General features: G+C 62.9%; 4 protein-coding genes and 1 long non-coding RNA gene across 5 annotated transcripts; 1 reads left to right on the forward strand and 4 right to left on the reverse strand.

The window, feature by feature from the left end:
• Nucleotides 1–4,445: 4,445 nt before the first annotated feature.
• On the reverse strand, nt 4,446–5,707 carry LOC134550881 (uncharacterized). Its single transcript, XR_010080469.1, has 2 exons — nt 5,610–5,707; nt 4,446–4,817 (listed from the first exon to the last, which is right to left on the reverse strand). It is a non-coding gene; the product is annotated as an uncharacterized LOC134550881 (long non-coding RNA).
• Nucleotides 5,705–8,408, reverse strand: LOC134550651 (BTB/POZ domain-containing protein 2-like). Its single transcript, XM_063397379.1, has 4 exons — nt 8,375–8,408; nt 7,958–8,247; nt 6,804–6,894; nt 5,705–6,535 (listed from the first exon to the last, which is right to left on the reverse strand). The coding sequence occupies exons 1-4, from the start codon at nt 8,406–8,408 to the stop codon at nt 6,525–6,527; spliced, it is 426 nt and encodes a 141-aa protein (XP_063253449.1). The 3' UTR covers nt 5,705–6,524.
• Nucleotides 8,409–9,992: 1,584 nt separating this feature from the next.
• On the forward strand, nt 9,993–13,441 carry MPEG1 (macrophage expressed 1). The gene has a single exon (XM_063397787.1). The coding sequence runs from the start codon at nt 10,289–10,291 to the stop codon at nt 12,443–12,445; it is 2,157 nt and encodes a 718-aa protein (XP_063253857.1). The 5' UTR covers nt 9,993–10,288; the 3' UTR covers nt 12,446–13,441.
• Nucleotides 12,591–21,149, reverse strand: DTX4 (deltex E3 ubiquitin ligase 4). Its single transcript, XM_063397788.1, has 9 exons — nt 20,801–21,149; nt 17,798–18,512; nt 16,928–16,989; nt 16,638–16,799; nt 16,484–16,545; nt 16,134–16,286; nt 15,324–15,485; nt 14,973–15,062; nt 12,591–14,712 (listed from the first exon to the last, which is right to left on the reverse strand). Exons 1-9 carry the CDS (start codon nt 21,009–21,011, stop codon nt 14,479–14,481), a joined length of 1,851 nt encoding a protein of 616 aa, XP_063253858.1. The 5' UTR covers nt 21,012–21,149; the 3' UTR covers nt 12,591–14,478.
• A 1,622-nt stretch (nt 21,150–22,771) lies between these two features.
• On the reverse strand, nt 22,772–27,009 carry CNTF (ciliary neurotrophic factor). Its single transcript, XM_063397792.1, has 2 exons — nt 26,031–27,009; nt 22,772–25,790 (listed from the first exon to the last, which is right to left on the reverse strand). The coding sequence occupies exons 1-2, from the start codon at nt 26,139–26,141 to the stop codon at nt 25,320–25,322; spliced, it is 582 nt and encodes a 193-aa protein (XP_063253862.1). The 5' UTR covers nt 26,142–27,009; the 3' UTR covers nt 22,772–25,319.
• Nucleotides 27,010–27,077: the final 68 nt, after the last annotated feature.

The following is a 27,077-nucleotide window of genomic DNA, read 5'->3' on the forward strand; positions in this document are numbered from 1 at the left end:
TGCGCTGGCGCCGCCGCTCCGTGCCCGCCAGGGGGCGCCCCGCGGGGCGGGCGGCGCTGAGGGAGCGGCGGCGGCCGGGGGGTCCCGGGCCGGTACCGGCGGTCCCCGGGCCCCGCCGCTTCCAGCCGGCATCCAGCGCCTGCTCCGGGGAAGCGCCGCTCTCCTGCCGGGCCCGGCACAGCCCCGGCTCCCCGCGGCCGCAGCGGGGTTTGCCCAGAGCCGCAGCGGGACCCCAGCCCCGCAGTCGGCCGGCCGCAGTCGGAGCAGCAGCGGCAGCGCCGGGCTCGGTCCGAGAGCGGCTCTTCCCGGCCGCAGTAATCCCGGTTCCTACCCCGGCCCCAATCCCGCCCCGGTCATGCGGCCTCAGACCCGCAGCCCGCTCGCCCAAGGAGAAGCGGCTTCACCCAAATCCCCGCAGACACCGGCAGGACCCAGACCCGGCCTCTCGGTCCCGGGTCCCGTGCCCGGTCCCACCTCAGCACCTCGAGCTCCGCGCGGCGCCGGGAGCAGCCCCCGGTGCGCAGCTCCGAGCGCCGGTCCCGCCGCATCCCGGGCTGAGCCTCCACTGCAGAAAGCGGCGCGGGCGCGGCTCCGCCGGGATTTACGGGCGCGGGCGGGGCGGGGCGGGGCCGGCTCAGGTGTGAGGGGCGGGGCCTGCACAGGTGCGCGGGGCCCCAGAGCGCCTGCGCGGGGCGGGGCCGGGCGGGATTTAAACCCCGGGAATCGACTTTGGAGCCATTTGCCCGTCGGCGCTCGGTGGACCAGGATGCTGTCCGGCTGGGCTCTCTATTTCTTTATCTTTGTATTTCTTTTCTTTATACTCGTCTTTATTTCTTTTCCTCTATAGCTCTCCTTTCTCCCCTCCCTTCCTCCCCTCCCCTACCCCCTACTCCCTCCCCCCCCAAACCCCCCCCTCCCTCTCCCCCCTAGCCCTCCCCTCCCTCCCCCCCACCCGGCCGGTCCCCCCCTACCCCCCTCCCTTATCCCCCTACACTCCCAGCCCTACCCTACTCCTCCACCTTCACCCTCCTTCCTCCACCCTTCCTTCCCCCCGGCTTCCACCTGCCTCCTCACTCCTCCCCTTCCCCTCAGTTCCTCCCTACCTGCTCCCAATTCCCCCTCTCCTTTCCTTTTCCCTTCCTTCCACTCCACCTCCTCATATTCTCCTTCCCTCTTTTCTCCTCGATCCCTCACCTGTGCTCCATCCTCATCCTCCACCCGTGCCGCCCCCCACCTGCCCCTGCCCCCCTCCTTGCTGTCCTGCACACCCCGACCCCCTCACCTGCCCCCCTTCCCTCACCCCGACCAGCCCCTCCGCCCCCCTATCCCCATCCTCTGTCCTCCCCTCTCTCTTTCCCCCGCAGCCGCGGGGCTCGGGGTGCCGGACAATAAAGCCCACGGGGCCGCAGCCGGCGCCCCCTCCCTCCCTGGAAGCCCCACACGGGGACAGCCCCGCCCGGCGGGTGTCCCCATTCCGGTCAAACACACGGCCCGACACCGCCGGGGCTCCGGCTCTCCCTACATCACACTGGGGTGTCCCGGGGGGCGGGATGGGGTTAGGGGGGCCCCCTCGCTAGGAGGGGGTCCCGGGGTGGGTTAGGGAGGAAGGGCCCCCTCGCTAGGAGGGGGTCCCGGGGTGGGGGTGGGTTAGGCAGGGAGGGCCCCCTCCGGAGGAGGGGGTCCCTGGGGGGGGTCGGGGTGGGACCCTCCGGAGGCGGGGGCCCGGGGGAGGGAGCGGGGCGGAGGGGCGACTTTCCCCCCCTCCAGTCCCCGCCCTCTCCTCCGGGCCCCCTCCTCCGGACCGGGGCCCGGGGGGAGGGAGGGGGGGCGGGTGGGGTGGGGGGGCCGGACGGGAGGGGCCGTTCGTTCGTGCGGTGATTTTTTTGTGTGTGTGTTCACGGTTCAGAGTGACGTGACCCCCTCTGCTTCCCCCCCACCCCACCCGCCCCCCTCCCTCCCCCCGGGCCCCGGTCCGGAGGAGGGGGTCCCGGGGAGGGGACCGGGCCGAGCCCCGTCCGGAGGAGGGGGGCCCGGAGGAGAGGGCGGGGAATGGAGGGGGGAAAGTCCCCCCTCCGCCCCGCCCCCTCCCCCGGGCCCCCCCCCTCCGGAGGGGGCCCGCCCCGACCCCCCCCCAGGGACCCCCTCCTCCGGAGGGGGCCCTCCCTGCCTAACCCACCCCCACCCCGGGACCCCCTCCTAGCGAGGGGGCCCTTCCTCCCTAGCCCATCCCGGGACCCCCTCCTAAGGAGGGGACCCCCCTAACCCCCGCCCCGGGACCCCCTCCTAAGGAGGGGGCCCTTCTTCCCTAACCCACCCTCCTCCCAGAGACCCCCCCCCTTCCAGAGGGGGCCCTCCCTAGACCCCCTTCCCCCAGGATCCCCCCGAGGAGGGGCCCTCCCTGACCCCCAGCCCCGACCCCCCCGGGGAGCCCCCACTGCGGTGTGGGCAGCCGGAGCCCCGGCGGCGCCGGGCGCTCCTTCAGAACCGCCCCGTGCGGGGCTCCAGCGGGGGCAGGGGGCGCCGGCTCCGGCCCTCTGGGCTTTATTCTCCGGCACCCCGAGCCCCGCGGCTGCGGGAGAAAGAGGGAGAGGGGAGAGAGGAGAGGGCAGGGAAGGATGAGGGGGGACAGGGAGAAGGAGCGGGGCGGGAGAGGAGGGGCAAGGGAAAGGCCGGGTGGGAGGGGAGAGGGATGATGGACAGAGGAGGGGGAGAGGGGGAACAGAGGGGAGTCGGGTTGGGGAGAGGGGAGCGAGAGGGCCGAAAAGAGGGGGGGGTCGGGGATGTGCAGGGGAGAGAGCAAGGGAGGGTGGGGAGCGGGGGAGAGCAGGAGGGGAGCTGGGACGGAAAGGGAGGATATGGGGGAGAAAGAAAGAAGCGGGAGGGGTAGAAATGAGGGGATAAGGGGGGGAACAACGAGGAGGATAAGGGCAGGAGAAAGAGGGGAAAGAAAGAGAGGTAGAGGGAGCCTCGCCGGAGGCGTCCGGCCCGGCCGCAGCCTCCCCGAGCTCTGAGGGAGAAAATGGCGCGGAGAGCGACTTCCGGGGCTTAAATCCCCTCGGCCCCGCCCCGCGCAGCCGCACTGGGGCCCCGCGCACCTGAGCGGGCCCGCCCCGCGCACCTGAGCCGGGCCAGGCCCTGCCCCTGGAACCGCCCCGGCCCCGCCCCGGGACCGCCCCTGGCCCTGCTCCCGCCCATGGCCCCGGCCCTGAACCGACTGCTGGCCCCGCCCCGACACCGCCCCCGAGCCCTCCCCTGAAGCCGACCCCGGCCCCGCCCCAGAGCCCCGGGACCGCCCCTGAAGCCGAGCTCGGCCCCGCCCCAGAGGCCGCCCCGGCCCCGCCCCGGTCCCGCCCAGCCCCGCCCGGGATGGGGCGGGACCATCGCTCCCGGCCCCGCCGCTCTCACCTGGGCCGGACCGGGGCTGCCACCGGCACCGGGGCCTCGGCTCCGGGCCCTGCCGGGGTCTCTGGGGGTCCCGGGCGGTGCCGCCTCTCCCCCGCCGGGCGCGCTGCGGGTCCCGGGCCCGCAGGACCGAGGCGGGCTCGGGCCGGCACCGGCACCGCTCCGGGGCGGGCGCTGGGGCCGGGACCCGCCGGGGCTCCGGGCAGCCCCCGGGATCCCGCGCTCGGCCCGCCGGGCCGGGCCCCGCTCCAGCCCCGAGGCTCTCCCGGAGCCCGCGCCGAGCCCCGAATGCGGCCCCGGGGCTCCGCCGCCGGCCCCGCCCGCGGCGCTCCGCCGCTGCTGCGGAGCTCTCCGCGGGGCCGGGGCAGCCCGGCCGGGGCTGTGCCTCGGGCCCCGCTCGGAGCTCGGGGACACAGCCCGGCCCCGGCCCGGAGAGCCCGCCCGGAGCCCGAACGCGGCGCTCGGGCTGGATTCGAGCGGCCCCAAATGCAGCGCTCAAAGCTCTGCGGGGCAGCCCGGACACGGCTGGCAGAGCCCGGTGCGAGAGCTCCCGCACACAGGACACGGGCTCTGCTCCGAGCCTCCAAATGCAGAACTCGATCTCTCCGAGATCCCAAATGCTGCCTGAGGGACCCTGGTTTCCAGCCCCGAACCAGGGCTCAGTGTCTGTGTCTGCACTTGGCCCAATGAGCCCAGTTTGGAGCCCGCAAAACGCAGCCTTGACTCTCTCTGTGAGCCCCAAAACTTCACCAGTTCATCGGGTTTGGAGCCCCCAGAAGTGCCCCGGGCCAGGGGCAGAGCCCAGCCGGGCACCAGCAGCAGCTCCCTCAGCCCCAGGCGATGGGGAAGAGACCAGAGACAGAAATCCAGCTCAGAACAGTTTAATAATGGAAACCCAAGGCAAATACAATTATGACAACACATAACAGCTGTAGCAACAAAAACAATGACAGTGAAAAAGAGAGAAGCCACTCCACAGCCCTTTATATTTACTTAACACTATAATTCTGAAATGTAATCCAGAGCACCACAAACTCCCAGTGTGGGGGATTTCCATACTCCTGTTATTTTCTTTGTGTTGCATCCTGGAGATTTGTGGTCTAAGGAAGGCACTGGCTGCACCTCTGGGCAAGGGAAAGGCTCCTGTGCTATTCCCAAAAACACAACTCCTGGAATTAGTGCCCTGGGAGCCCAGGCCAGTCCTCCCAGTGACTGGGGGTCACCCAGAGGGTCTTCACCAGCACGAAATGAAAATGCCATCCTGGTCCAGTGCATTTCCAGCAGGATTGGACACTCCTGGCCAAGGTGAGCAGTCCATGAAAACTGGACCGGTGACAATCCACAGGGGATTTTAAGTTGGAGACTTAAAATCAGAAACTCCAATTCTTTTCAGCACCTCTTGCTTAAACGTTTCCCTGATGGAAGAGCTCACTTAGTATTTTTACTGACCAGATTGCCAAAGTGAGGGAAACACAATCAGCATTCCCTGAATGCCTCTGTCACTTCCACAGCCATCTGCACCCAGTGGTGACGGGCAGGAGCCTGCCCGGAACAGCCTCCAGGGGTGGCATTAACTCCATTCTTCCCAAGGTTTGAATGATTCTGGCATTATCCCATGTCCCTGGGTGTGCAGAAACCCCAGAGCTCCAGGAGCTCCAGGACTGCAGGCAGGTGTTTTCCCTGCTCAGCTTTTCGGGATGTGGCTGAAGGGCCCTTTCCTGTCGGCTCTGGGAGTTGTCCCTGCCACAGACCCCGCTGTGACCTGGCCCTGCTGGAGCCAATTCCCTGCCATGGCCACAGCCTGCAGGAAAACGGGAAAGAGCCCGGCGGGCCCCAGCTCCAGCCAGGAATGGCTCACACAGGCTGTGGGTGCTCCTCCTGCTCTGAAGGGAGCTGGGATGAGCCCAATTCCCAGGGCCTGGGCAGGGCTCCCTGTGGAGCAGCAGCACTTCAGTTTTCAGTCAAGGGCTTTTCCTGGTCCCCTGAGGCACAGGATGATCCACACATTTGTCCCTCCCTTATTTCTCACACACAGACTGAGGTCCTGCTCTTTTTGCCCTCCCTCAGGGGCTGCAATTGCCAGTGGGATTTCCCACTTTTCAGCAGACCAGAGATCATTCTCCAGTGTCTCCAGGAAATTTCCAGACCTGACCCATTCCTGAGTACAGAGCTCAGGACAAGGGAAGAACAAAGGTTTTAGCACTTACCATCTTTAATTTTCCTTTCCCAAAACAACTTGCTCTGGCTCTTTCCATCTCAAAAGGTTCCTTGTCTTAGTTTCAGCCTTAGAGGATTATGTAAGGAAATTTCACACCCACAAATCAAGATCCCAAACCCAGAGGATTGTCCATAAAAGTGGAGCAGTGTTGGCCGCTCCAGTGAACTTCCTCCATGTGCACAACTTAAAAACCATGACACCACTTCATAATTACCTTGAGCTTGTGTTGTAACAATGGAAAACTGATTTTCCATGTCCAAAGGCAAGAGATTGTCCTGGTCAGGCTGTGAGACCCTAGGCTGCTCATTGATCTGGGGGCTGTGAGTGGGATTCCAGCAGGGATTGAGCCCTGTGTGTGCAAACCCAGCGTGGCCTGGGCAGGTTCTCACTGGGGGAAGCTCTCGCTTTGTTCTTGGGCAGTTTTTCTCTGGAGTATTAAACAAAGAGCGGGGCCTTGTCCTTAATCCAATTACCACAGGGCAGCAAATGACTGTTTCTTGTTTACCAGCTAGGAACAAAACTGGGAGCAGCACTGACAAGGTTGGGAGCTGCTGCTTCACCATACGGTGTCAGCAGCAGAGAGAAAGCACAAAATGTGTATCCAAAAACAAGGATAAAATGATTCCTCCTGCTTTTAGTGAGACCAGGGCTGATTCTGCCCTGGAATGACAAAGAACTTCTCCCTCAGACCCCCAGAGGCCCCTCAAAAAGCCAAAGTGCAGCAGGGAAGGAAGGAAAGGCCCCTCTGCCTCACCTGCTGGGAACAGCCCAGGTCCTGCTGCTCCTGGGGACTGGGAATGTGTCCGGAGCCAAAAGCTCCTTCCCAGGCTGGAGGGCCTTTCCTAAAGCACCTCCTCTGGTTCACATCCTGCTGGGTTTCCTATTTCTTGGGAAAGGAGGGACTTCATCTAGAGCCTGGAGAAGAAGGAAACAAGGAAGCTCAGCCCAGTAGTGTTCAGATGAGCCATGGGGGACACAGAAGCTGTGCAGGGATTTCTGCCCCAGGGGTCACTTCCTTCAAACCCAATGCAAACTCTCTAAAATGCCTATTCCACAAATCTCTCCTGAGGTACATGAGAACCCGAAAAAGAAAATGGAATCACACCCTTTGTTCCATTGGTCTCACATCCCAAATTCCAACGGGACACACAAGTCCCTCTCCTTGGAAGGCAGCGTCTCCTACCTGGAGCTGTGCCTCCCCAGCCTTTGGTGGCCGCTGTCTCCATCCTCCCACTCCTCCTCCTCTTCCTCCTGGGCACGGCTGCCTCCTCCCCCTGCGGAGCAAGCACAGGGACAGTCCCAGCCTGCTCACCCCAAACCTGGGCAGCAGGGACGGGCTGGAGGCGCCCTCTGCACGCTCCCCCCTCTGCCTGGTGCCACCCCTGCTCCACGCCCACTCCTGTTCCTGCCCTGGCATCTCCTCGAACGGGATGGGAAACCACAAACGTTGGCTCTGCTGGGCTGGGACATCAGAGACTGCCCCGAGGCCGTGGGCAAAGCTCCTGTTCCACATCCTCTGCCTCCCAAAGCCCTGCTGGGCTGGGCACAGCAAAGGGAACGGCTCAGCTCCTGCTGGGAATTCCCTCCTGTGCCCATAAACCCAGGGAAATCGTGGCTGCTCCAGCCCTGCAAGTGTCCAAGGCCAGGCTGGATGGGCTTGGAGCACTCCGGGCTAGAGGATGGAATGGCAGGGGATGAAATGAAATGATCCTTAAGGACCCTTCCCACTCAAACCATTTGGGGATTCCATGAACTTTTGCACCATTTCCTCTCAAATTCAAATCCCCAAATTTAAACGATTTGTTTAAAGAATCATTTAAAATTATTCCGGGAATAAAAAGGGGAGCGTCAAACATACAAGAATCATTCCTACAGTCATCAAATCATTATTAATTGAGTGGAAGCCTATTCCCTCATCTCTGCCCTTGTTTTGCTTTCCTGGAAAACCTTATGATCCCAGAGTGTCTCAGAGAGATGTACTGAGACTACTGGAAGGTTTGCTCGGTCAGAGAGCAGGCGGGGTTACAGCACTTGTTCCTCTACATCTCGATCCTTTAACCAGCTTTCCCTCCGCCCGCACATCGACCCCTTCCCTGGAACTCGGATCCATTCGTCGGCACACAAACTCCCCCCGTTTCCCCCGGTCGCTCCCCCGTTTCCCGCTGGAGTTCCCCGTTCCGCCTCTCTGCAGCCCGCTGGGGCTGTTCCCGTTCTGGGCGCTGTCCCCATTCCCCTCTCAGGGCTGTCCCCATTCCCCGTTCGGGGCTGTGTCCCCGCTCCCCGTTCCCGTTCGGGGCTGTCCCCGTTCCCCCGGCCCTGTCCCCGGTCCCCGCTCACCTCCGAGCCCGCCGCAGTCTCCCCCGCTGTCCCCGGCCCGGCCCCGCCGCTCCCCGGGCTCCGCCATTGCCGCTCCCGCTCCGCGCCTGCGCTCCCGGCACAGCGACCGCGGGTCCTGCCGGGAGCACAACCGGGAGCGGCCCCGGCCGAGGGCCCCGCGGCCCCGCCCGGCCCGTCCCCGTCGCTGTCCCGGTCCAGCTCCGTGTCCCGGTCCCGGTGCCGGCGGAGCCGCGGGAAGCGCCCGCAGCGCTCGCAGCTGCAGCCCCGGCTGTGCCCACAAGGCGGCGGCACTGAGGGCGTAGCGGCCACCGCGCATGCGCAGCGTTTGTAGGGTGCCCATGAACCCCAATTTCAGTCCCAGCCTAAATCCCGGATTCGGCTGTTCCAGCGGGAGGAGGGAGAAAGAACTCCGCGTACACAGAGCTGTTTCTGGGTCCTTCATACTGATCATCCTAGCTTTTTCAAGCTCTTTATTATTTCATTTATATACACAAACGTTGTATTTTTATTTTGAAGCCCTACACGTCCATATTCAGAATTCCTTACAGCCTAAAATCCTGTCTATAACACAACAGGTTTATCCTGAAATAAATTTATAGTAATTTTGATATATATATAAATGAGAATCTTTACACTTTCTACTATATTACTCATAAATGAATTTTCAGGCATTTTGGGGCTATACCCTCCCTCTTTTGGGGGCATCTCGCCTGTTCCTCCCTCATTCCTCACTCACCCGCTCCCCCACCACGGACATTGGGGTGCCCTAAATGACACCACCACCTCCCAGACTCACCCACATCTCTTTTTCCTCACCCACAGAGAAGGCACAAAACGACCCCATGTGCCCTCACCATCAGCTCAGTGCTTCAAGCACGTGGACATAGCCCAAAAAAAGGGGGCAAAAATTGAGGGCAGGGCACATCCCCCAAAGTGTTGGAGTCTCCCCAGCTCCTGTCCCACAGGCTGGCAGCTGCCCCATGGCACAGGGGTTGTCCCCAAGGATGGTGTCTCATCCTCCCCCTCAGGCTCCACCACATTCTCCCCCCACTCCAGGCAGACTCTTCAGTTCCAGGAGATGTCTGATCCCTTCCCATGGCTGGTGCTGTGGGGAGGTCTCCTGGAAGCCCCCAAACACGGCTGGGCCGCGATGGAATCTGTGCTCCCAGAGCCACCCGACATCTCCAGCCCTTGCACTGCTGCTGCACATCTGGCCAAGCCAAGGGAGCTGAAATAAGGCCTGGAAATTCAAAGAGTAAACTGGAAACACAACCCCAAACCTCACTCACCTGATGGTAAAAAGGTGTCTCTGTCTACACACCTCCAGGAAAAAACAACCTCTGGAGAAGTCTTGGATTTCCTTTTGCATCAATTGAACTGGCACAGCTGGCAGCTGATGCCATTAAATTCTCCATCCCCAAAGTCCCTGGTTACCCTTGGCTGTGGGGTTTTTGCTGTCACTGTTAGGAGGGATCTCTGGCCAGCTGCACACACCCAGAAGAGATGCCTGGGAATGATAGGACTGATGGGAATCTCACCATCAGAAGCAAGGCAGGAATAGGTTAATTCAGAGCTCCACCTCAAAATGTTGTGGAGGAAAAACTAACATTCTACTGCCTCCATGGCACAGTGGGTAGGTTTTAGGTGAGGTGACCACATCCTAGTGCAGGTGAGAACCCCTGCACAAGGGCTTTCCAGCTACTCCAGGGGCTTGAGCCAGCACGAACATCCCCAGTGGTGTTCCTGTTATCTCTTCACCCCCCACTCCTGGCATTATCCTGCCCAAAAAACACAGGCACCTATGGTCCCTCTGCCTGTCACTTCAGCCTCCTCCCAGGCAGAAGTGTCCTGGAAAGAGGAACTCAGGAGCCAAACCAGGGGAAGTGAATCCATCTACATGGAAGGAGTCACAGTATTCACAGCAGAAACTTCCTTAACTGTTTATTCCCCAGAGCTTGCAGCACCTGCCCCATGCTGCTGGATCTGAAGCCCAGGCAGGCACCAGCTGGCAGAGCTGGGTCAGTATCCCCAGCACCTGTGGCTCAGCATTCTCAAGCAGGAGGTGCTTTCCCCAGCTAGTGACACTGCAGACCCCGCGGGAAGGGCAGCAGTGGGGCAGAGGAGGCTGCAGAGGACCCTAATGTCAATGGTAGAGCAGAGGGAGGGACAGACATCTTCCTGCTCCCCACCCCCTGGTTTTGGTTTCTACTCTCATTTCTCACATGCCTCAGCTCTCACTTCTCCTTTCCCTTTTGTCAGTTCTCTCGGTCCCCTCATTTTCCCAGCTCCTGTCCCACCGCTCAGACTGGGAGGGCCCAGCACGGCTCAGCCATGGGCTGGGGGCTCTGGGGGGTCTTGCTCGCCTGGGCGCTGGTGGCATGGGTGGCAGCAGCTGGGCAGCCCCAGGATCTCTTCTCCTCTTCAGGGTTTGGCGTGTGCAGCAAGACTTTGAACCTCTCACGTCTGGAAGTTCTGCCCGGGGGGGGCTGGGATAACCTCAGGAATCTGGATATGGGCAGAGTCATCAACCTGGGCTACTTGCAGTGCAAGACCACAGAAGATGGATCTTACCTCATCCCGGACGAGATCTTCACCATCCCCCGAAAGCAGAGCAACCTGGACATCAACTCCGAGATCATCGAGTCCTGGAAGGATTACCAGAGCGTCACCTCTGCCTCCATCAACCTGGAGCTGTCCCTCTTCTCCGCCATCAACGGCAAATTCTCCGACGACTTCCAGCGCACCAAGACCCACCAGGTGAGGAACCAGGCTGTCACCACCCGGGTGCAGGTGAGGAACCTGGTGTACACTGCCAAGATCGACCCCGAGGCGGCCCTGGACAAGGGCTTCAAGAAGCAGCTGCTGACCATCGCCAGCCACCTGGAGAACAACCAGACGCAGATGGCCGATTTTCTGGCCGAGGTGCTGGTGCTCAACTACGGCACCCACACCATCACCTCCGTGGACGCGGGGGCCACCTTGGTGCAGGAGGACCAGATCAAGGCCACCTTCCTGAAGGACAGCTGGGCCACACGGAACACTGTCACTGCCTCGGCTGGCGTGGCCTTCCACAACATCGTCAACGTAGGAACCAAGGAATCCCTGGACGTCAGCTCCAGCTTCACCAAGCAGTACCTGGAGAACCGCACCAACTCCAGGGTGGAGAGCATCGGTGGGACCCCCTTTTACCCAGGCATCACCCTGAAGACTTGGCAGGAGAGGATTCAAAACCAGCTGGTGGCCCTGGACCGCTCGGGGCTGCCCCTGTTCTACTTCATCAAGCCAAGCACGGTGCCGGAGCTGCCGGCGCCCACGGTGCGGAGGGTGGCGCGGCGGGTGGAGCTCGCCATCCGCCGCTACTACACCTTCAACACCGCACCGGGCTGCACCGACGCCTCCTCGCCCAACTTCAACTTCCACGCCAACACTGACGACGGCTCCTGCGAGGGCCAACTGACCAACTTCACCTTCGGGGGAGTCTTCCAGGAGTGCGCTGGCCTGGGTGGTCCCGACACCGACGCGCTGTGCCGGGCGCTGGAGCAGAGGAACCCCCTCACGGGGGCCTTCTCCTGCCCCACCAACTACACCCCGGTGCTGCTGGGTGTGCAGGAGCGGGAGGAGGGTCACAGCCACCTGGAGTGCCACAAGAAGTGCATCCTGGGCATCTTCTGCCACCGCCAGTGCCAGGACGTCTTCTGGCTCTCCCGGGTGCAGTTCAGTGCCTACTGGTGCGCCGCGAGTGGGCCGGTGGCTCCAAACTCGGGGTACCTCTTTGGGGGGCTGTTCAGCACCCACAGTGCCAACCCCATGACCGGAGCCCAGTCCTGTCCCTCGGGGTACTTCCCGCTGAAGCTCTTCGGCGAGCTCAGAGTGTGCGTGAGCCAGGATTACGAGGCAGGGGCCAAGTACGCGGTGCCCTTTGGGGGCTTCTTCAGCTGCCAGGCAGGGAACCCCCTGGCTGGGCAGCACCGGGGCACGGCCGGGGACCCCTACGCCAAGGACTGTCCCCCGGGCTTCAGCCAGCACCTGGCACTCATCAGTGACAGCTGCCAGGTGCAGTTCTGCGTCCAGGCCGGGCTCCTCACCGGGGGCTCGCTGCCGCCCGCGCGCCTGCCCCCCTTCACCCGGCCCCCCGCCAACCTGCCCGCCGTGGACACGCTGCTGGTGCGGGACGGGGACAGCACCTGGGTCAGGGACGGCCAGAGCCACGTGTGGCGGCTGGCGCGGCCGGAGGAGGCCCAGCACGTGGCCGAAATGGTCGGGGGCCAGGGGCTGTCGGGGGGAGAGGTGGCTGGAGTCACCGTGGCCGTGCTGGCGGGGCTGGCCACCGGCCTGGGGACAGCCTGGTACAGCCACCGGCGCTACAGGGCCAGGAGGTACCAGGCGCTGGGCACAGGGGACAGCCCGGCCCCCGCCAGCCCCGAGCACAGCACGGTGCTGAACGTGGGCGAGGGGTACCAGCAAGAGCCCGAGGGGACCGTGCCCTGAGCGCCCCCTCCCCTTGTGCCCCAAATCCCGAAGGGAAAAGGAGGGAGCGGAGGGGCCTCGCGGAGGGTTATGCCCCAAATCCTGCATGCTGCAAGCTGCAACCCGTCTCCATGTATATCTATCGGGATAGATATACACACGCATGCAGAGAGGCACGGAGCAGTTTTATTTCAGCCAGCAACTCATCGTGTAGTCAACAGAGCATTAAAAAAAGGAAAAAAAAGTCACGTAGTGGAAAGACTTACTCACAGTAAGAGCCATCGGGCTGGCACCGCGGAGGATGGGGGATCCTCCCCCTTCTCGCCCAGAGGGTTTTGCATAGCTCCAGACAGGCTTTGTCTGCTCTGGGGAAAACCCAGGGCGTGCATGGAGGAGAAATCACACCGCTGAGAGCCACCCAAACAGGGGCGTGTGCCTGGGGAAAGAGGGTTTCTCCCCTGAGGTAGAAGATAACACCCCACGCTGAGGGCAGCTGGGCACACGGATTAGCGCAAAGGGACATCAGGGGGACTTGGGGTGCCTGACCCTGCACACAGCGCCCCTGGCTCGCCTGGCCACACAGATGACTGACAGAAGACAATGGAGAGGCGAGGCCAGGCCATGCAGGGACCGCCGGAGTCCCCTGCCATCCGCTTTATTGACCCCCAGCCCCTCCATGGGGTGGCCCGAGGGTAACAGACCCTCCAGGCCACGGAGGGGAAAAAACAGCAACGACAACAGAACGATGCACAGCGGGAGGGGCCCCCCTCCCACCCAGCACAGAGGGCCAGGGACCCCCCCAGCACCTGGCACAGGTGGCTCCCAGAGGCCCCAAGAATCCCTGCTTTGGGATGGAAGGGACCCCACAGACTCATTCCTAATCCCTGCCCTGGGCAGGGATGCCTTCCACCAGCCCAGGGCACTCCAAGGCCCAGTCACCCCAGGGGGCTGACAGGGACCCCCAGAGCCTTGGAACACACTTCCCCCACCCCCATCACCCACACTCTCCTACCCACACCACCCTCCTGGCCCAGCCCAAGCCAACCCCTCACCAGCCACCTTCCCCTCCAGAGCCCCCCAAAGCCTCACCGGGGGCAGGAAGGGGGACACTTCTCACCCCACCTGCACCTGGCCCCATGGGGACCCACAAGTGACCCCACTCGCGTGGGGTAGAGCCCTGTCGGGGTGGGGGGGCCCACAGCCCCCGTCCCAACCCCAAGCACCGCTGTACCCAGCCCCAGCCCGGCTGCAGCACCACGTTCTCCCAGGCTGTCCCCCCAAATGCCCCCCCTATATGTACATATATACGACAAAACCCCAAAACACGAGGTATATAGAAATTCCAATGTGGGGACGGCCCCATACGAACAGTTCAAGGAACCCACTGTGGGAGGCTGGGATGTCATTGTCCCCCCCATACACTTCCTACCACCCACCAGCCCCTCCCTGGCATGCAGAGGCAGGGGCAGCCCAGACAAGGGGACCCTGCAGGGCACAGCTCAGACACAGCCAAGAGGAGCAGGGGGCGCAGGGCTGGGGGAGCCCAGGGCCCCCCAACCTCCACAGACACAGGAGACCAGTGGGGAGGTACCGGACAGAACAAACAAACAAACAAAACAAACGTCAGGGGGATGAGGCAGAGCAAGGGGGTCTCCCGTGGCCCCAGCCCCACCCCAAGCCAGGTCCCAGCCCCAGGTGGGTGGCAGGGGTGTTGGGTCAGGCTGGGACCGGCACAGATGAGGAGATGGGGGAGCCTGGCACTCCCCAACCCTCAGCACAGTGGCAGCGAGGACAAGACACCATCCAGAGGGGTGGCCAAGCCAGCCTGAAGCCCCACAGCTGTGTGTGGGGATGTTCCTGCCCTGCAGGAGTGAAGGGGATGGCCAAAAGGACCTTCTCCCACATTCCCAGCCAGCCTGGGGCACTGCGTGGCTGCCACTGGGAGCGGGGGGCTCCAGGTGTGCCCCAAAAAGCCCCCAGGCAGGCATCTCCAGCAGCTTTATCCTGGTGGGTGCCGGCACAGGCAGCCCTTTCCTTGCCTCCTCGGCACGGTCTCAGTCCTTCTCCTGCGCCAGGCTCTCCTCGGTGATGCCCTGGGCTGCCAGCTCAGCCAAGACATTGTCCAGGTAGTTGATGTCGGGGTAGCCGTGGCCAGTGAGGTTGGAGCCGAACTCCGTCTTGTGGTGGATCTCGTTCCAGATCACCGTGTCCGACTCGCCCGTGGTGCTGGAGGTTCCGATGGCAAAGATCAGGCGCCGGTCCCAGGCCACCAGCAGCAACTTCAGTACCTGTGGAGGCCGGGAATGGGGCAGGCAGCAAAGCAGGCAGGGCAACACAGGCAGCCCACAGGCATCCCAGGATCCTGGAGCATCCCAGCACAGCCTCCTGCCCCGGCCAAACCAGAGGGACCAGGCTGCCAAGCCTGCATGGGAAGGTCACAGGGCTCCTGCAGAGCCTGCTGGATGGCCTGTGGGGAAAACCTCCACCCACATTCCCCTGCTTAAGCCATGTTTGCTTTTCCCACCCTGGCATGCCTTGGCCAGCTCACCTTCCTGCCCTTCTCGCTGTCTGGCAGGTAGCAGTGCCGGGGGAAGCCACGGGCCGTGAAGCTCTTCCCAGGGTTTGGATGCTCTGGTCCCTGCAGAAGTGGGAGAAGAAAACCCTCCTGGAGCTCAAAAGGATGCTCTGGGCACAGGGCAGCCCCCCAAGCCTTGGTGGGCACTAATGGCCACCATCCCCCCGCCACTAAGCAGACAGGGACAGCACTTCCATGCAGATACACCCCAGACTTCCCACAATATCCTTATGGACAAGCAGCTCCCGAGTCAAGGCAGGACCTGGGAGTGACACAGCAGTGACAAGGGCTGCCAGCCCCCCCAGGTGGCCCCCCCAGACCCACCTGCACCCCCGGGGGAATGTTGTAGATGATGCGGATGGTTTTGCAGTCAGCGTGGCCGGGCAGCGCGTGGGGGATGATGTGATATTCCATCTTCCCGGGAGGCTGCGTCCCCGTCTTCACCCCATAGATGGTTTTGCAGGTGGGACACTGCAGACTCCCATCCTGAGAGTGGAAAAAGGGGGACACAGTGAAACCAGTATCTCCAGCACTGAGCCACGCCAGGCATTGAGTCCCAGCAGCACTGAATGCTGGTTTAATTGGGACAAAACATCATTTCAAAAACTCTCAGGAACCTGGGATAGGGCTGGAAGAATTCACTACCCAACTTCAACCAAAAACCTGAGCTCTGCATTTCTCTTCCCCATCAGTTTTCTGGTCCTCACTGCTTTCCCTAGCTTTGAATTGGTGGTTTGTTTTGTTTTTTTTCAAAGAGGGAAATACAATAAATATTGAAAATCTCCAAACAACGCATTTTCTAGGGAATGTCAAGCATGAGGGGTATTTGCAAAAACCCTCCCGCGGCAGGAGATGCACTGCCTGGCACCAAATTCCAGGTAGCTCTGCTCAAACACGCAGGGATCAAAGTCCACCCTGGCAAGGAAAACAAGCACATAAAACTGGGCACAGTGGGGGGGAACACACCCACACAACCTTGAGCTCTGATTTAGCAGTGCTTGCCGCCAATAAAAATTAAACTCTGAGGCAGGGTGGGAGCTCAGAGTCCTCCAGGGCAGCTCTGTCCCATGGAGAGCCGGTGGGGCTCAGGAGGGGTGGCTGAGCTGGGGGTCCCCCTGGGCCACAGCCTCTCACCTTGTTGCCGTTGTTGTACATGGCCACCAGGCAGTGGAGGTGGAAGACGTGGCTGCACTTGACCAGCTTCCCCACGAGGTCGGGCTTGACGGCCGGCTGGGGCCCCTTGTAGCCAGAGGGGGCCGAGAGCCGCTCCATGCAGATGGTGCAGTCCTGTGCCGGCGGGAGGACAGGCATCAGAGGGATGGGTGCTGATGGGCTGCCCTGCTCCCACCCAGGGACCGGCACCCAGCCCTGACCGGGCTGTCACCCTGCAGGGCTGTGGGGTATCCCTGCACGGGGCATTGTGCGTGTCCCCAGCTGCCCATCCCAGGGCAGAGCACCCCCCAGCGCAGCCCTGCCGCTCGCACCTCATCCGGCGGGTGCCGCACCTTCTGCAGGTATTTCTTCAGCACCTCCTCCGGGGTTTTACCTGCGGGAGAGAGTCAAAGGATGGGAGAAACCCAGTGCCAGGGACGGGGGCATAGGGGAACCAGGAAGGGCAGGAGAGACAGTCTCTGTTACCCTTCTTGGCCTGTTTCTTGGTGGTCTTGCGGCAGGAGTGGGAGATGCCGGGGATGGACTGGATCTCGCTCTTGCTGACGGGTGGGGGGTGCAGCACCAGCTTGGGGGGCCGGGTCAGGCACACAGGCAGCCCGGCCGCGCTCATCAGGATCCCCGTGATCCCTGCGCGAGGAGGGAACAAACGGCACTGAGCAAAACCAGCAACACCCTGGAACCCAGCTGCTCCCCAAAACCTGCCCCACTGGGGCTGCTGGTCCCCCCACGCCGGGGTGACCAGCATCCATCCTCACCTGCCAGTGCTGGGTTGACGGGGCTGGAGCCAGTGAGGTTCTTCACAGGGACGGTGGGGACCCTGAGGGGAGCCAGCAGACACCATGTCAGGACAGGCAGGAGGCATCCACGTCCCCACAGGGCCCAGGGGCCACGCAACAGATGCCTGAGCAACTGCACAGGCCCTGGCTGGAAACAGAGAATCCCCCAATGGGGCAACGTGCCCCTCCCTGCCCCTTTTCCCCACCGCCTTTTCTCTGGCGCTTTAGAAACCCTGACTGCATCTCCATTCATGGCCCCTTTTTGTCACAGCTCCCTGGGCCAGTCTGTTGTTTCTTTTCCTCTTTTATCCTACGGCCACGTCACTGCCACAGCTCTTTTCCCCCTCCCCTTGGGGCTCTCTTCCATGGGAAAGTTTCCCGGCCGGTCAGGAGCAGAGGGAAGGGGGAGGATGGAGAGGGAGAGGAAAGGGGCCAGGCTGAGACAGAAGGCTGACAGCAGAGCCAGACAAAGGGGAGAAACAGGCCCATTAAATGTCCACCCCATCACAAAAAAATGTCTTTGGAGGGTGGGGGCCTGGAGGGACCCCTTCTCATTAGGCCTGAATGGCTTTTCTTTGGGCCTTTCGCAGCCCCCCACCCAACCCCTGACTCCAAGAGAAAGAGCAGTCTCAGCCTCTTCATTGAGATGCAGGAGCTGCCCCATCCCTGCTCCAGTCCCCAGGCACCTGCGGGGAAGGCAAGGGGCCCAGCAGAACCCACTGCCCTCCACGGGAGGCCGGGGAGCACCGAGGTGTCTCCCAGCACACTCAGGGGTGACAGACCCCTGCAGTGGCGGCTGCAGCCCCTCTGTGCTGCCCCTTCTCCGCCCAGGCACGCTGTGGGGCTCACCCGGAGGCGATGAGCACGCGGGACTGGGCGATGGCCAGGCGCTGCAGGTGGCTGCGGTTCAGGGTGCCGAGGCCGGGCCGGGCGCCTTTGCCGCTGCCCACGCCGGGGGGGCTGCCGGAGGCGCTGGCCAAGCTCAGGGCGGGTGTGCTGGCTGCCTGCCGCTGGCCGCCCTGCGCCGCCAGCGGCTTCAGCGAGCCGCGCGCCGCGGCCACGCCGTCCGGCGCCTTTGGCCCCGCCGCGGGCAGCGGGGGCTTGGGGACGGCCGGCGGAGCGGGGGCAGCTTTGCGGGGCTGCGGGGCAGCGGCACCGGGGCCGGCGGCGGCTTTGACGCTCATCACCAGGAGGCACTGGGGACAGGTGCAGGCGGGCACCGGCGGGGCCGCCGCCGCCCCGGGGCTGGCCGGCCACGACTGCGACTTGGGCAGCGTGCCCGACACCAGCGGGTAGACCATGTCGAGGCGGCGGCGCACGCGGCGCTTGCGCTGGGTCTGCCGGTTGATCTGGCCCATGGTGGCAAAGTCGATGACGTAGCAGAAGCCGATGGCGCTCAGGTCCACCCAGGGGTGCTGCTTCTCGTAGGCGCGCTGGATGGTGATGCCCACGTCCATGTCGTAGGGTGTCCATGTGCCGCTGTCATTCTCCCACTCCCAGACGACTCCCTTGCCTGGCGCCGAGGATGGGTCGTAGTAGCTGCGCCGGACGGGCCGGATGGTGCCTGGGGGAGGGTGACAGATGCCGTCAGACCCTGGCGCCGGCACCCACCCGTGGGCAGGCAGCGAAACCATCCCAACCTGCCCCGCCGGCGCCATTCCACGCCGGGACAGCGTGGCTCTGTGGCTCTGCTGCTGTCCCCACCCTGCCGGGGGGCTGGTGTGCCTCGGTTTCCCCAGAGGGCAGCGAGCCCCACAGCCTGGAAGTGCACCCCCGGTGCATCTGGGCTAAAGGGAAGGGCAGAGTTCATTCCCACTGGCCCACAGGCCCAGCACGGAGCCACTCAGCCCTGATGGGGAAACACAGAACCACAAGCTCAGCTGCTCCAGCCTGCTCCCAGGGGTCTCCTGCAGGAGCCTGATGAAACCAGGCATTAGGGCACCCCAGTCCTGCAGTGCCTGTTGCCCTCCCAGCTCTGGGCTGGAACAGGTGAATGAAAGATTTGAGGGGCAGCTCCGAGCCCCAGCAGTGACACACACAGGCCCTCACACACGTAGGTGAGTGGGTCATGCCAGCCCCACCATCTGCAGCTGCCAAACCGGCCCACGATGAAAACCCCAACTGTGGCACAGGGAAAATCCCTGTGAGCCCAAGCTAAGGAGTTTGAGCGGGGCCCTGTGCCCAGCTCCCGCTGCCCCATCAGTAAATGTTAGAAGTGGAATGAGAGCACAAAGCACTGAGGCTTTGTGCCTGGCATTCTTATTTTGGCTAGGCGTTTCCTTTCCCACCACTCCAAGTCAACTAGGATGCATTCGAAGCATGGACACAAATTTTGGAAACTCCTACAGTGGGGAGAAAGCTTTCCTCTTTGGGATGTCTCATAGCAGGGCAGGGCAGGCTGTGCATGGCTGTGCTGGCTCCCGGGGTCCCATCCTGAGAGTGTCACTAATGCCCAGAGGTGTCTGGTAACAGGTGGGACAAGCACCACTGCCTCCAGCTCCTTTTGCAGATCCCCATGGCTCAGCCCAGCGTGAGGAACAAGAAAGCACTCAAAGAGAAGCAATAACAAGTCTGCTGCTTCGGCTTTTCACCACGTGTCCTGCAAAGCCTCCAAGAATTTCAGTCCCTTCTCACCCCCACCTCTCCGTGGAGAGCAGCCGCCACCGCAGGTCCCGCAGGGACACGAGCGGGATAAGAAGGGAAAGGTGTTTGTCAGCACCCTGCTAAAGGGCCATGGGGTGCAGGTACGACCCAGCCAAGCCAAGCCACCCGCCCTGTCCTGCCATAGGGGCAGAACAGCCGAGGGGAGCGGGGCAGTGATTTATCCTAATCCGGCGGCGGCATGCGGCATCTGGCGGTCCCCAGGCAGCAGTGTGGGAATGCTGTGTGTTCCCCCAGCCCCGCGCCGCCAGCCGGCCTCCCATTCAACAGGGGAAGAAAGGGAACAATAGCTATTCAGGGCCTGCCAGGGTCGCGACCCCCCCAAATCAGAGCTGTTTAATGACCCAAAATACCAACATCCCCAGCAACCCAGGGAGAGACAGAACAATCTCCCTTTCAGTCCTCCACCCTGGGCAACAATAGCCCTCAGAAGCTGGCCCCCAGCCACCCTGCTCGCAGAGGTCCCTTGTCCCCACACCCACGGGCAGGGGAGGGTCGCTGCCAGCCCCCAGGGCTGCTGGGGAAAGAGGGACAAAGGAGGGTGTCTGGCACTCTGCTGCACCCCAGGGACAAAGCACGGGGGGTACTGGGGGGTCACAACCCCCCATGCTAATGCCCTGCCATGGGTGCTCGTGCCCCACATCCCAGACAACCCCAGGAGGTGGGGACAGACAACCCCATCACGCTGGGGACCCACCCACCTGCCCGTGCCCTGCCTGAGCATCCCTCCACCTGCTTGTGTCCCTGTCCTGGGGCTGCCACCCCCAGGGCAGGATCTGTCACCCAAGCGCCATTCATCTCCAGGTCGATGGCGGCTCAGAGCTAGCACAGGGAGAGCCGGGCACGGCCCTGGGAAAGGGAGTGCAAGGGACGGGCTCTCCCGAAGGGAGAAGGAAAGGCCATGGGGTGGGTGCAACAGGGCCCGGGGTGCTGCAGCAGCGAGGAGGGCGAGCAGCACGACCCCGGGGGGGACCAGGGATGCGTGGGCAGGACTGGGCAGCGAGGGCAGGGCGAGGACCCGGGGATCGGGTCCTGGGAGGACACGGGGCGAGCTGGCATCGCGGCCGGGCGGTGCGGGATCGGGCACGGCGGGGCCCGGCGGCGCCGCTCGGTGCAGCCCCGCACGGCCCCGGAGCGGGGACACCGGGAGCCCCCGCCCGTCCTCCCGCCCGGGCCGCGGGGCCGACTCACCGGTGTCCTGGCGGAACTGGTGCATGGACTGCAGGTCGATGATGTAGGGCGCCAGGCGGCTGTCGGCCTGGCCCAGCACCACGCTGCCGCCCGCCCGCGGCCCGGCGCGGGCCACCGCCTCGATGTGGTGGCTGACGGCCGGGCTGTAGGGCCGCCAGCGCCCGTGCTCGTTCAGCCATTCCCACACCACCACGGCCGAGGCCAGCAGCATGGCTCCGCCGCCCCGGCCGCGGCCCCGGCTGGCTGCGCCGCTGCCGCCCGCCCCGGCGGCTCTCGCATGCTCGGCGCGGCGCAGGGCTCTGCCCGCCCCCGCCCGGGGCCGGAGCCGCGCACGGCCGGGCCGCCCCTCGCCCCTGCGCGCACCCGCGGCGCCGCTCCCGGCGCGCTCCGCCCGCCCCGCCCGCGCCCAGCGCCCCGGGCCGGGGGCGGCACCGCGCCACGTCACCGCGCCCCGCCCCGGTGGCACCGAGCGACCCGCGGGCGGCTAGGTACCCCGCCTCTGTCCGTGTGCCCCCACCCTGCACCCCGGCACCTCCCACTGTGCCCGTATCCCTGTTCTGCACCCCGGGTCCCCGCTGTCCCCGTACCCCCTGTATCCCACCTTGCAGCCCGAATTCATCCCCGTACCCCTAACCAGGTGGGCAGCCCAGAGAGCCTCTGGTGCGCACCCATCCTTGTGGGGACCCTCCCAGTGCCATCGACGGGACTCAGGGTGCCGGTGGGTCACAGGGAGAGTGCTCCATGTGCTGTGACAAAAAAATTTGGTCCAAGAGTTCTTCAGGAAGCAGCCCCCTGAGCTGCCCTTGCCTGTGGCCCATGACACGCAAAAATGGTTTCAAAGCCTAAAATTGCCTCATGTCTGAGGGGCACATGGGCTGTAACCCCAGCTCCTGCACCCCAGCTTTCCCAGATACCTGCCTGGCTGCCCCTGCTGTGTCGTGGGCACCCCCTGTGCTATGGCAGCCCTCAACTGGACCAGCCAGTGCTGGCCCTTCCCTGCAGGCCAGAAAAACATCCCTGAGCTTGTTCTGCCACGGAGTGCCATGAGCAGCTTCCCAGAGCAGCCTGAATGATCTTGGTGACAGACTGGTCTCACCTCTGTGCTCCTGTGCTTAGACACACATATCACTGATTTCCTCGTACATGAAACACCCAGACTTTCCTGGTTCGGCAGAAATGTATAAATTGCCTGTGTCCCAGGTTTGGCAGCACAGAAAATCCCCCAGTCCATGGTCCACCTCGGCTTGGAGGCTGCTCATCCTCAGGCAGGTGGGGGAGCTCCCATCCTGACAAACCTGTTTCCCAGGCACTGCCCGTCCTGCTGAGCGCCTGCCAGGGGCACTTGTGGTGAGAAACCATTAGACAAGATCCAAAAGAGAGGAAAAAATGAAGGGAAGAAAAAGGGGGAAGGAACAGGTGGGGACCAATTGCGGTGATGCCAGCTGGCGGGCGCTGTGGTGAGAGAGGATGAGGTGAACCTCCAGCTCACACTTGGAGAGACACGGGGCTACGCTTGAGGCACACTTTCCTGCACGAAGGGAGGTTTCCTGGCCCTTCTCAGGAAAGCAGCACAGCCACAGAGAGCCACTCCTCTGGGTTTTCACCTGTTCCTTTGAGGCAGACAAGTGCAGCCAAGGCTATGATGGGGAATCCCAGGGAAATCCTTTCTACTGACTCAGACAGGAGGAAAAGGCTTTCCTGCTATTAAAAAAGGAAAGTGTTGGTGAACATCCACCCACCTCAGCTCCAGCTCAGGATCAAGAAGTCAGAAGCCAGCACTGCAGTGCTGGCGTGGGACTGTGAGTGAAGCAGTGGGACCAGCACAGCTGAATTCACTGGCCTCGGGTGCGCTGTGGGCAAGGAGCAAACCCATTCTCACCCAGCACCAAGGCCTGAGGTCAGGGAGCAGCCTCAGTCAGCTCAAAACCTTTCCAACCCCACAAAGTGTGCCCAGCCACACATTAAGCCCTAAAAACATTTATTATTTTGAAATTAAACACATCCATGGGTTGCTTTTGGTGGCTCCATCCCTGCTGCAATTTGTGAGTGCAACCCTCCCTCCCCCCCACATCCCTGTTCCCACCAGCACTGCAAATGCCTTCTCTCTTCCCAAAGCACCAAGTTGGATGGTTTTGGTGGGTTCTTAGTTTGCAGGAGGCCATTGCAGGGGTCCTCAGCAGCATTAGCCACACAGGTACAACTGTCCTCCCCTTAAACTCCTGATTTCTGATTCCAAAATGAACGGCTTCATTTGCCTTCAGCCACCTGGATCAACTTCAATCTGTGGCAAAGCAAATCCAAGGGCCTCCTGGCACCACGGGAGCTCAGCTGTCGGGCGTCCCCATCCTCGCCAAATCGCTTCACTGGTGATTCCCTCAGGGCTGCAGCTGAAAAATAGCATTAAATCCCAGCCAGCTCAGACGTCACTGCCTCTGCACGGCCTGGTGGGGGCTGGCTGGCAGGGAAAGGCCGGGAGCTGGAGCCTCTCTCTCAGTCAAAGCGTGGAGGCTTGGATGAATGGACTGCTTTTTCCCATTGTTTCTGGTTAGGGTGGCCATTGCCGAGCATGGTGGCGGCTCCACAAATGTAGGTGCACGCAGCTGGCAAGGTAACAGGGAAGGAGTAAGGAAGGTTGCAAAAGCCCAGGGAAATCCCTGGGGCAACACCATCGTCCTCCTTGGGTCTCCATTACTGCTTTCACCCTGGGGTGCAAGTGCAGCACCGAGCTCAGCTCTCTGCCAGCAGCTGATGTGGGAGGATCAGGTTGCAGCCCTGGCCGGCTCCCTGCGATCTGAAGGTCACCTCGTACCCGGCCTGTGCTGCCGGAGAAGAGAGCTCTGTTCCCACCTGGTCGGGTGGGGAGGTTCAAGGACACACTCCAGATGTCCCTGCCCAGCCCCAGGAAGGTGAGGAGGATGTGAGCACCCAGCTGCTGCTGAGCTGGAGGGTGCAAGGGGAGAAGAGCAAAGCGGCTTCAGGCACACAGCAGCAGGCAAGAAAAAGAGTTGTCAGAAAAGGGACTTGCTTTGACTAATCCTGAAAAAAAAAATAATGGCCATAAACTGTTATTCCCGAGTGCAGGGAAGCATAAAGATTGAAATAATCCAGTCTGAGCTGCAAAGCTGAGGGCAGGCAGTAAGTGGCGATGAAGAAGGTGCATGTTCTTCCTCTCAGGCATAACCCATTAAAAAACCAGACTCCATCAAACCACACTTGCCCCAGTTCCGTGGGCAGTGGGGTTGGTGAAATGGGCAGGATGGCACTGGGGGCTCATCTCTGGGCTGCTCTTTGTGCCCCCAGAGCCCCTGTGCCTGTGCAGACGCTGCTGGTGCTGGGGCAGGCACTGTGCCCCGTGCTGCCCCAACCTGGCACCGCAAAGCTGCTTTGTGCAGAGCCGGCCGGGCACATCCCCACCCTCCTCCTACTCTGTGGCCCCAGCCTCCCCCCACGCTGCCTGTCCTCTCACAGGCCAGAGAGCAAGGCAGGGCCACACCAGGATAGGGCACAACCCCAGTGACCCATCACCTCCTCCTCTTCCTCCCGTTATCTCCTTCATCTCCAGCTGCTTTGTTTTCCCCATGACCTCCAGGTGGGTCTCATCCCCCCAAACCTCTCACCCCACCAGGATGGACCCTTCCCTGGAGTGGGAACTGGGCAGCCCAGGCTCTCTGGTGGGGTGACTGCCCCACCTCCCCCAAGAAGTACATCACCCTGGTAGATCTCCCAGCCCTTTTATTCACTCGGCAGCCAGCAGCCATCACATCCAGTCGGCAGCAGAACCGTGGCCCAGGAAGCTGTGAAACATCCCAGCACTCCACAGGCTGAACGATCTGGTTGGGGCTGTTAGATTCTCCCATGCCATTCCCAGTCCTAAAATAAGCCCTGCAGGCACTAACCTCCTTGCAGAGGGGCTTCTGAATCACAGCTAAAAAATCCCCTTTCAGTTAAAAGATCCTCTCCATTATCATGTCTAAGCAGTTAAGAATTCCCCTCCTGATTTCTTCCCCCCCTCCCCAAAAAGCCCCCAAGCAGTTAGAGCAGAAATTCAATGAGCAGCCAGCCAAGCTGGGCAGAAGGAGAGTCCACGTGCAGGAGGCCAGGCCTTGTGCCTTGCAGCTGGCAGGCAGGTCCCAAGACTCCTTTCACCAGGTGATGCTTTTCTGTCCCTCTGCTCCTGCCCTGCATCCACAGGAGCCCCAAGGCAGCACCTGCCTGCCACAGGCAGCGTCCAAATTCAAAAGGAAAGGGCAGTGCTGCTGGTCACAGCCGCTAGGCCCTGGGGCGAGCAGCACAGCTCTTCCTGGGGGGATAATTCAACCGCTCAGCAGGAAGAGCCCAAGGATCCCTGAGGATCCCTGCTCCCTCCAGGGTAGACTGCAGCCTGTGCCTCAGTTTCCCCAGGGGGAGCAGCACTAAAAGCACGGGGATTAATGGCACGGTCCCTCCCCTCCACGTCCCCTCTGAGAGGGTGGGCACAGAGCCCCAGCGGCACCCAAGACCCCCCACCCTGTGCTCGCCCTCAGGGGCTCTCGGCTGTGCCGGCAGCCGGGCTGGGCTTGGCGAGCTGCCGCAGGTCCCGCACGGACCTCACGGCCCACTGTGCCAGCTCCCGCAGCACGCCCAGGCCACGCAGCTTCTGCTCGAAGAGGCTGAGGCGCGGTGGGGGCGGCGGCCCGTCCTCCTCCTCCTCCTCCTCGCCGGGGATCCCGCGGCTCTCCAGCCGCAGCAGCTCCTCGAGGTGGTAGGCAAAGGCCGAGACCTGGAGCAGGACAGCCGCCAGCGCCCGGCCCAGGCCCGCGTCGGCCTCGCCCAGCTGCTCCCGCTGCTCCTCCAGCATCTGGGCCAGCAGGGCACGGAAGGCCCGGTAGGCCGCCAGGTTCTGCAGCAGCCGCTGGGTGCCCGTCTGCTCGTCCCAGCGCTCCACCGCCGCCAGCGGCACCCCCTCCACTGCCGCCACGCTGGCCGAGGCGTCCAAGCCCTGCTGCTCCACCTGCAGGGTGAGACCCGCCCGGGATCAGCGGAGGCAGGACCAACGGGAGGGGATCCCCAGCCCTGCGCCCCGCAGGTGTTGGGGCAGAACAAGCTGCCGGAATCTTGCCCAGGTGCCGGCAGGCCCAGATCCAGCAGCGCTCCGTGCCCCATCCCTGACTCGGGCCAGAGCCCTTGCACCCCAGCACAGCTGCCCAGAGCCCAGCAGTGTCCCCAGCCACGAGGAGCAGCGCAAACTCACGTAGGCGTCCAGCAGGTCAACGACGTCGGCACGCATCTTGCCGGCCAGGCGGATGCCCCGGCTGCAGAGGTCGCGCCGGAGGGCAGCGGAGGGGCTGTCTGCGGCCGCCATGGTCCAGGCAGCTGTCACGGCCACCAGGCTCTGGGCGCAGCACCCGCCCGGCCCGGCGAGGACAATCCCTTGCTGAGCTGGTGCATTCCAGCCGGGAGCTCCGCTCACACGTCCGCTGGCCTGGTTCTCCCCCTCTTCCGTGCCTGGGGCCTGGCACCACGCTGCAAATTCCCGCCTCTGGGATCAACAGCGACAGATTATTTCCCTAATTCCCCCACGCATCGCTACTCCAAGTGCCTTGCCCAGAACTGTCTGGCCCGGCAGCAACAGGCTCCCAGCCCCGGCTGACCCACTCCTCCCTCTCAGCCACACAGCGAGATTAGCAGCACGCTAATCCCTCGGCTCATTCCAGAACGCGGGAAACCACTGCCGGGAAGAGGTGAGCAAAGCCCGGACATTGCTCAACACCTCAGCCTGGGCAGTCGGCTGGAGCCTGAGCAGGGCTGAACAGTGCTTGAGGAGAGCCCCCAGGCTGGAGATCCCGCAGCAGCCCCAAGCCAAACTGCAACCCAAGCCCTGGCAGCAGGATCTGTGCCAGATGCTTCTAGCCCCCCTTTCCCAGAGGGATCCTGTCCTGAAGAGGGGCTGCAGGTAGGGAAAGATCTCTCAGCCAGCCCAGGACAACACCGGCCACCCCACAGGTGAGCTGCACACACCAAGACAAAAACAGCCCTTCGGGTTGGGATGGTTTTTCCTCAGTATGTTTATTTTGGTTATGCATTACCTAGATCAAGAGTGAAAAAAACCCCAGGAGTTGAAAAGCAGCTTCCCATGAATACCACAGTGTGCCTGGCTGGGGGTCCCAGGGCTAGGGGGTCCCCATATGCGCAGCAGCCTCCTTGTCACCCCGTGGCTACTGCAGAAGCTGCTGAGCTTGGGGAGCCCCTGGCCACAGCAGCCCCCAGCCCGGTGGCCCAGGGCCCCCAGAGTGCTGCC

Source organism: Prinia subflava, chromosome 5 (genome assembly GCF_021018805.1).
Source record: "Prinia subflava isolate CZ2003 ecotype Zambia chromosome 5, Cam_Psub_1.2, whole genome shotgun sequence".
NCBI lineage: Eukaryota > Metazoa > Chordata > Aves > Passeriformes > Cisticolidae > Prinia > Prinia subflava.